Source organism: Ornithodoros turicata, chromosome 3 (assembly GCF_037126465.1).
Source record: "Ornithodoros turicata isolate Travis chromosome 3, ASM3712646v1, whole genome shotgun sequence".
Classification (NCBI taxonomy): Eukaryota; Metazoa; Arthropoda; class Arachnida; order Ixodida; family Argasidae; genus Ornithodoros; species Ornithodoros turicata.
In genome coordinates, this window is record NC_088203.1 from 52,812,260 (window position 1) to 52,821,722 (window position 9,463).

Sequence of the window (9,463 nt, forward strand, 5' to 3'; positions counted from 1 at the left end):
CCGTTGGCACCGCGAGGCAACCGTGGCTGTGAGGGGGCATGGATAGCATGAAGGAGGCTGACTTCAGATGGCAGCACCAAACATATTGATGTAAGCTGTTTTATTCATGTTTTGTAATGTTCAGCAGCAGCAGATTTGGCTTCTAATGCCGGCTCTCTTGCGAGATGTATGAACCAGTCGGATAGAAAGGAGTGACCACTGCAGTTAGAATGGACCCGCGTCGCAGCTGTCCATCTCAACATCTGAGATAAAGCCGCAGCGTGGCCGCCGCCGAGCCGCGCCTGGACAGTAGGCCACCCGCTAGCCCGGGGCACGGGTAAGTTTGAACATCCGAGATAGGGCCGCGGTGGGGTCGCTGCTGTCTGGCGGGCGCTAACGAAGGCTATGTTCAGCGGGGCTTAGTCAGCCAACCAGTGCGCTTAGAACGGGCCAATCGGTAGGCTTAAACGGGGGACGGCCAATCAGAGGGGGCTGGGAGAGTGATCAGTAGGCTTAGAATGGACCAATCAGCGGTCGCGGCGGCCAATCAGCTTGAAGCAGGGGGGCGGAGTCAAGTAATTGACATAAAAGGGGCAGAGCTATGGTGAACCAATCAACGCGAGGTTTAGCGCGGTGACCAATCAACGTGAAGTGGGGGCGGAGCCAAGTAATTAGCATAAAGGGGTGGAGCTACGGTAAACCAATCAATGCTCAGTAGGCTTAGCATGAGCCAATCAGCGTGAAGTGGGGGGCGGAGCTGAGCCAACTAATTAGCGTGAAGGAGCTACGGTCAACCAATCAAAGATCAGTAGGCTTAGCATGGGCCAATCAATGTGTGAAGTGGGCGGAGCTAATGGCGGCCAATCAGATGGCTTTGAATTTGGCTTGTGTTGGCTTAGAACTGGATTGTGTTGGCTTAGAATCGGCCATCTTGGATTAGAAAAAGGATGCCGTTATAGCGCTCGGTTCTTATGCCGCTCGGTTCTTATGCCGCTCCAATATTATGCAGTCTATCTCTACACTACTAACAGGTAGCACCCATTTTAATGCCGACAGCGCCCTGCTTTAGAAGTTATGTCTTTTTACACAACTCATTTGAATTTTTATTTAAATAATGAGCGTCTCCAACACATCCACACATTGCACAGTTCCTCGATTGTTGCACCCGTTCGTGAGCCCGGGGATTGAACTGAAACACCCTGTATTTTAGACCATATTATGTCGGACACTCGTAAAAAAACTCAGAGAAAAAAAAGCAGAGCAAGAATATACTCTTGTTCAATTTAAGAAAGAAAAGTAGTCTGGTCCGTTGTCTACATACACCGTTGGAGATAACGGGACACAGTAGTGTGCCAGGAGAGATACTGCAGCGCACCCATGGTGGAGGGCTTGCATAGTTTCGTGCGGCCAGTCTTCAAAGCCAGTACGGAAGCAGTGGGATGAATTATATTATCTGACAGAGGAGAGATGCGAGAGTGACGTCTCTGTGCCCAGCCATCCTATCTGCGGCAAAGTATTGTGAGACCTGACACACTACATTTTTTTCTTTTTTTCAATTTGAAATGTCTGAACTCACTCAACAAGGAGCTCAGGTTCTCAGGAGGTATATTTGTTGATCTTATTGCAAGACAGTGTATTCTCACGTTATATAGTTAACTTACAACATGCTATTTGTTACAAATTTCTCCCATCTTTGTTGTCACAATTAGGTTACTTCCTTGGGTGCATGGGTGTGTCTGAGGCCAGACGCCTACATGAAAGCAAGCTGGAAATGGAAAGCAGCGCCCATGAACTGCTTGCGAGTGCAGCTGTCAACCCAACACAGAGAACTGTGTACCACTGGTATGAGCAATGGCGAAAGGATGCGTATGGCGATGACAGAGAGCCCATTCAGAAGCTGAAGGAGAAGATTTCTGTGTACCGACAAGAGGGTAACCTTTGCCATGTATATTTTAGTTTATGTTAAGTTAATTTAATGGTTAACATATTTTTAAACCTACTCTGTAATAATGCTACACGTCATGGTTAACCCATCATAGTTTTGTATCACAGGAAATGCTTGTCGCATCGTCTTCATTTTGAATAACATACTCTATTAGACTCTTCACGCATGTTTTGTCAATATACAGCTTTTAAGCTTTTCTCACAGTGGTGGATCCAGACCCTCGGTTTGGTGGGGCTAGCGCGGTTTCTTTGTCGAAGCGTGTAGTGGGGGAGGGAGAGAGGGAAATCCAATTATCCCCCCCTTGATCGGCCACTGTTCTAACACAGCCATCTCATGACCTCATTCATAAACATGGGTAACGAGAAAGGTTGGGCTGCATTCCTTCTTTGAGATATAACGTTCATAAATGCAGGGATCCACAAAAGAGGCTGTGCTTTGCTATCAGATGATTAACTCATAAAGCAAAAGGTGTTTGCAAACCAAGGTTCCCAAAATTTTCGGTTGACTGTATGTGGTTACCATTTCATTTTAGGTGTTGAGATCAATGTGACTGAGAGCACAGAGGCAGACGACGCGAAAAATGCTTCAACCTCGGCAGTTGTTATTGTCACTCCTATCATGAAGAGGACACAACAACTGAAGGCTGCTCAGGAAGTCATATTCGTCGACTCAACCTCATCTTGTGATGCAACACAGAGCACAATCACTGTACTCCTTGCAGCAACTAATGCTGGGGCAATTCCAGTCGCCGTGCTCATTCACAACTCTCAGAGCACTCGGGGGTACAGCATAGCATTTGATCTTCTCAAAAAGCACTACAGAAACTGCTTTGGGGGTTATGAGGTAAGAGTACTTTCAGTGACGTAGTGTGACTGGTCCATTGATATTTTGTCAATATCATAGGTTACTCTTCCACTGTGAGACCCTCTCAGTACATGCTTGTCTTATATGACAGCAAATAGTATCGTACTCGCCCACACTGGGCCCGAAGGAAAACCCATTTGGATCATAACTTCATTATTTTAAACTGAAACATATATCATGGATGTTACTGCATAGGGAAGACATTTTGAGAAGGGTCATTACATGTCAAACGTACCAGATGTTGTGCTCGACCGATTCCGATTGCTTCAAAATAAGTTGTGGGTGATTGTCAGCATGTAGCCGATTCTCTTCCAGTCTGTTTTTTATGCGTTTTTTTCCTCTACGACTTTGCTGGGCAGTATCCGGATGTGTGGCGGTGGTCAAGTTATAAAATTCTTTCGCTGCAAAGACAAAAAGTGTTTTGATGAAACTTTGTAAAATAAATATTCAGTGGGTATACTATGAAATGCAATTGCCTCACAATTTTAACAGAACCACCTCAGTGTGCAATTGATGACAAAAATTGGTGGCAAAAAGCAATATTTCCAAACTTCAGAATTTTTTTTTTTACATAATCTTTTAAGTCTGTGAGCGTCAAAATATTTCTAACACGTTGTATGCTTCCTGGGCAACAGCACTGAACAGTTTAAGTGGTTCTAAAAAAATTGCAGAGTTCTGTAAAAAAATTCAAAAGTTCTCAAATTTTTAGTTTACTCCGGGTGTAAACTATGGATAAAAAGTGTCGATTGACCTTTCAACACTTTTGGCACGAAAGTGTTATGCTTTGCCATCACTCGATCAGAGGATATTTGACTGGAACTTGCAAAAAAAGCTATTATGTTGAATTTCTTTTCACCAGGTAGGTCGCATGTCCCTTCGCAAATCTTCAAGAGACGGCCACGGAGCGAATTTTGTTGTTTGTCTATAAAAAGGGAAGCTGGGGAAGCATTGGCTGTATGGGAACAATCAACCACAATTTATTTGAAAGGAATGAGGGATGGTTTAGCATACGTCTGGGACATTTGGCATGGAATGACCCAGAAGATAAAGATTGAATGCAAGGAAGCTGCTGCAGTCTCGGAGGAGGCAGTACTAAATAATGAGGTGGTGTGGGCTGCTTGGTCCAACATATTTGGTAAAAACTTTAAAACCCCACAGTGCTGGGGAACACAGAAAAGATGACACGAAGCTGCATGTTCCCTGGCACTGGGGTGGTTTAAAGTTCTTACCAAATAGGCAATATTACCTTGAATTCAGGATGTGTGGAGACGGAGATCAAGTGATGCAGAGGGGACAAGGCAGGACGGGACTCCCATCTGCATCTGGTGTCCTCTGTCTCCGTTCATCCCAGACTCAAGGTAATGTTGCCTATATATTGCCTAAGACTTGTGTACCTCCGTCACCTAGAGTGCAAGCTAGTGATGACCATACTATAGTCATGTTCAACATAACAAGGAAGAGAAATATAGCCTGTCAGCTGTCAAAATATTACTGCACCACAAATAGGATGGCTGGGCACAGAGACATCACTCTCCCTCCTCCGCGAGATAATGTGATCCATCACACTCTAGTATTGGCTTCCGTATTGGCTGTTGAGGCTGACCGCATGACACTACACGAGCCCTCCCCCATGGTGGCGCTGCAGTATTTCACCAGGTGTGCTATTGTGTCTTATGTAGATGATGGACCAGATATTTTTCCTTCTTAAGTTGAACATGACTATTGTAAATGTGTAATGCCACTATCTTTGCAGCTTCTGTATGAAGAGGTAGTTTATTTTTCGGTTGTTTCATAGTTATGTTGCTTATTTGTAGGCGCCTCAAGCCTTCATGACGGACAATTCAGCAGCTGAAAAGGCAGCTCTTCACAGCGTCTGGCCAAATGCGACACAGTTACTTTGCCACTTCCATGTGGCTCAGGCAGAGTGGCGCTGGCTAACATCTGCGAAGAATGTCAGCCCAGGACAGCGGAGGCAGCTGATGTCAACGTTTCAGAAGGTTTGTTGATAAAGTGTGGCTACAACCATCTTTGTATATAGCAATGAGCTCTGGCTCTTTGAGCAAAGAGCTCTGGCTCATTGCTATGAACCTCACCTGTTGTACAAGCTAAGGTTTGCAAAGTTGTACAAAAATATCCTGGAGCACACAAAAATCACATTTATGACAGGGGTAATTGCACCACAGGGCCACTAAGACTGGAGAAATTGTTTTGCAATTCCAATGCTGACATATTTGCTATGCTACACAAAATGGGAGCCAGGAACTCCTCATTAGGAGTCAAGACATTTGTATTTTGTCTGGATTATTCATGCCTCGTCGTGCCTCGTTAATATGGACAACTCGAATTGTGGATGGTTTCTGTGAGGACCAAAATTTTCCCCATGCATTTTTGTCTCATTAATATGGGAACTCGCTTTTTGGACAATCAACGCTCCAGCATGGTACAGTAAATTCTCATTAACTCAAACACCCACTATCCAGACCAGCAGATCCAGACTTATCAAATAACTGCCAAATTCTGATAAAAAGTGGCCCCTGAACTTTTGCATAGTCCACAAATGGATCAGTATCACCTTTATTTGTAGTTATAACTTAACAAAATCTTCTACTTCTTCGCCAAAATTGTGGATAACGTGCTATCGGGAAGTCTGCGGCAATCTCTCCTTTTGATTTTGTGCCCGCTTCCACCGCTCCTATCAGCTCACGCTTTTGTGCAAGTGTGAGAGTCTTCAACCTGCGTTGCCTCAGCGTCGGCAATGACATGTCGCACAAAACTTAACACAGTACACACAGTTCTTGACTTTCACGTCACTGCGTCCTCACCTAGCGTCTTTGGTGCTGAACAGCAGCCCGTGCACAGCGTCTCGCGTTAGTTTTGGAATCACGCAAGCCTCGATCCCATCAACTCTCGATCAGGCAGACTTGGATTGGATTGTGTTGGCTGGCTTGAAGAACCTGGCCAATCATGGCGATCCATAGTCGAGAAAGGTGGTGTTTACCGATCCAAAGTGAAATTCAACTTCGTTGATGAAAAATGTTGCCTGGGACGAAACATTTGTTCGGCTTAGCCGTGATTTCGACTTCACGATTTCGACTAAAGCAAGTATTATTTACATTACGGGAATACAGGCCATGCACGGGACATCGTGGGCGCTCGACTTAAGCTTAATTTTGTTCGGCGTAATTAACACGTCTCAAATTGCAAAATTGGTAAACAGGGGTTGATAAAAATAAAATAACAAATTGAACAGGGGTTGATATGGCAGCATACACAACAAGTGTGCTGTGTTGAGCTTTTTTGTCATATGCACTCTTTTTCCAACAACAAATTCTTAGAAACAAGTTCAGCTTGCTACTCCTGTTTGTGTTGATCAACAAAGCAACAAGAGCAAAAGGCAAAAATAAAGTAGAGCAATGCTTTTCCAGAAAAGAAAAAAAAATCCTAAATTATCTTGTTGAGTTGCCATATACTATATTTTTACGTTACCGTCAAATGTCATTTACAATGTAATGATCCATTTCAGGTCATGTATGCTGACACCGCAGAAGGCTTGGAAAAAGCAAAGGAAGAGCTCCAAGCCCTGTCCCATGACTCCTACAGAGCACGTGTGCAAGCATTCCTGCAAAATGAACAGCAGTGGGTGTTGCTCTTTCGAAGAAGCATCATCACACGAGGCCATAACACCAACAACTTTGCTGAGGCCTGCATTCATGTCCTGAAGGACATCATACTCTGCTGGGTGAAGGCATTCAACGTTGTGGCAATGGTGGACTTCGTGTCTGTTCCCTGGGAGAAATACTTCAAAGAGCGGCTGCTAAGGCACGCACACAACCGTGTTGCAGCAGACCACCTGGGGTATGACAGGCTACTGAGAAGGATGCCTGAAGGTGCTGCCGTGCATGTCACCTGCCTTGGTGATGGCTCCTATGCTGTTCCAAGTGCCACAACTCATGGAAAATCCTATGAAGTCAACTCGGAGGTTGGGCTTTGCTCATGCCCAGCTGGGAGCCAAGGTGCCTTTTGCAAGCATCAGGCACTGGTGCACAAGATCCATGGTGGCATGTTTCCCAATGCGCCTGTGCTCTCTTCTGAGGATCGCATGGAACTTGGAAGGATAGCGTTGGGGGATAACTGCCCACCCCTGAGCTTCTTCGCAGGATTTAGGGACATGGAACAGGTGGAAAATGCAGGACAATCACTCCAGCCTTCAAGTCTTCCGGAAAGCAACACAGTGAACATGGACAGTGAATGTTCTGCCACAAGTGGCGATAGCAGTCAAGAGCCCTGCACTTCCGGAGCTGCTCAAGCTTCCACCATGGTGAGGAGAGGCTTTACCTAGTCTGGCTTCTCTACAGGTCACTGTGTATACACAATGAAAATGCTTGTAGAAAAGTCAAATTATGAAACTTAATTTGGATACTTATAATTGTGTCTTGCATCCAAACCAGTGCAGTCCTCGACTGATATTTCAGACTTTCGAAATCCAGCGAATCTGTCTAAATTTTCATGCAAAATCACTTAGTATTTGCAAAGCCTTCGTGGATAATGCTCAAGCATGCTTTGAAAGAGCACTGAGGTGACCCCCATCTTTCTTTTCTTTTTTTTTTGTGCAGAGTGTTCTCCAACCAATAGAATGAGTTCTGCAAAGGAACGATGAGTGTAGGTGACCTACACAGCGAGCGCGAGGGCTCCGTTACACACACCTTTGAAAAATTCTCCTTGTGAAAAGAGTGCATCACAGAATGAGAGGATGTTGTGACCTATGCTACTCCCCTCACATGAGCAGTGATGCACAGCTCAAGCAGGTATTAGCGGCGTGTGACGACAAAGAAGCAAATCACAGAGCCTTCGCCACGTAACTAGCACATCATATCGGCCATCTACAGCTGCTTTCTCCGGCTGTCTTTTGTAAATTCAATTGCATGGCTATAATGCACTGCAGAGCAAAAATATTTTGCTTGGTCACTCCTGGTGGACAGCTTGACAGACGAGGCAATACTTCGAGCGATGTTAAATGTCACCTCATTGCTCCTTTAAAAGCTGTTTGTGTGTCTACTAAGTTAGCCGGCCATGTGACAATGGATACATGATCTCGTGTCATGGCTGCAAGTACTGCTGATGATGGTTGCACGTCAACGTCATTACCTGATCCTTCAGTTAGTATAACGAGGACCTCACTGCTGGTTTCTTTGTACGCTCTTTCTGAACAGAGCCCTGCATATCTGGCATTTCGAGCAGTTCTCCCTCTGACTTTCTGCGGGCACAGTTTTCCACGTCAAAGTGGAAAACTGTGCTGTGGTGGAAAGTTCAGAACATTTTGAGCTTTCTTCCATGCTTCCTACTCTTGACAATGTGATTACTATGTGTGTTCTGTGATACCTGCTTGTTCGACAACACCAACCATTTTATAACGTATCCACCTATGTCGTGGTAGAACCAGAACTTCAACACCACCACGCAGCAGATACATGTTGAATGGTCCTTCACCAGTCTAAGAAAGGCCCAGAAAAAACAAAATTAATTTCGAATAATTTAATTTCTTTTCCAGGTTGAGGGCTTAACCATTCGTGACTTCATAAAAGAGCTGGAGCGGGGAGATGCGCTGGTAGGGCAGAATGAAACCTACTCCAGGTGCTTGAGGAAGGCCGTTCTTTGCCTAAAAAAAGCCAGGACTGAAACTCACTTTGTGGGCGCTATGATGTCCATCAGTGCCGCCCTTGGTAGTGCTACCAGGCGAAGTGGCTACATAAAAGTACAGCCGACAGGCATTGCAAGGCGACGCAAGGGGCTCACAAGGGGGGCGAAGAGGGTTCCGGCTGGACGTCCACCAAAGAAGTCTGCCACTAAACAAGCTAAAAATCGTGTGCACAAACTGCAAGTCAGCGTACAGAGCAATGTGCCCAATGCTAAATCTCATGGACAAGGCCACTAGAATTCACATATCGGCCTGCAGCGACCTGTGCACGACGACAAGCCGCATTCTACGAGCCAGACAATCAGTTCAGCAGTTCTACTGGTGTGCTCCAGTCGAGAGGCCACGCATATCTGTCCTCCTGGACATTCCATCATCACCTATCAGGACTCATGTAGAGGACACCACCTCTGCATTTGGTGAACCTACATGTTTGGCATACGATTTGATCTCTTATCCCCTGAATTTTGCATCAGCCAACACCTTGAAGCTGCCTCTGAAGGTACAGGCCCGGTTCCACTGAGGATTCACCATCCACTGATGCCTGCTTGCTATCGTGGCACCCTCTCGTGCTGCTTTCCATGGTCATCTTCACAGCATCCCACGGCCCACGTTTCATGACTGTGCCCCTCGGGGGTCCCAGCAGTGGTGCCTTTCTGAGCACATGCTACTGCATGAGTTGCGGTATGCCGCTGTGGACCGCATTGCTGCTGTACGTAGTGGTCCCGAAACCCACCCCGCACTAACCTTCAGAGTGGCCTTCCCCGTGCTGGCAGTCAAGTGTCCTGGGACTCGTGCCACCACTTTTAATACCTCTTTTTAATTTTTTTTACCCCTCCACCACCTAGCTGTTCTTTCTTTTTCTTTTTTTTAACACTCGTCTCTTTACCACTTTCAATATCTTTTTTTTTTTCCTTTTCCCAAGCAGCACGCCAATATTGGTCCAATATTGGACCCATATGGGCTGCCAAGATTGCCAATAT

At 45.6% G+C, this 9,463-nt stretch overlaps 1 protein-coding gene across 1 annotated transcript; it reads left to right on the forward strand.

The window, feature by feature from the left end:
* The first annotated feature begins 4,617 nt into the window (after positions 1-4,617).
* LOC135389460 (uncharacterized) lies at positions 4,618-8,720 on the forward strand. Its single transcript, XM_064619507.1, has 3 exons — positions 4,618-4,785; positions 6,312-7,106; positions 8,337-8,720. The coding sequence occupies exons 1-3, from the start codon at positions 4,618-4,620 to the stop codon at positions 8,718-8,720; spliced, it is 1,347 nt and encodes a 448-aa protein (XP_064475577.1).
* The last annotated feature ends 743 nt before the right edge of the window (positions 8,721-9,463 follow it).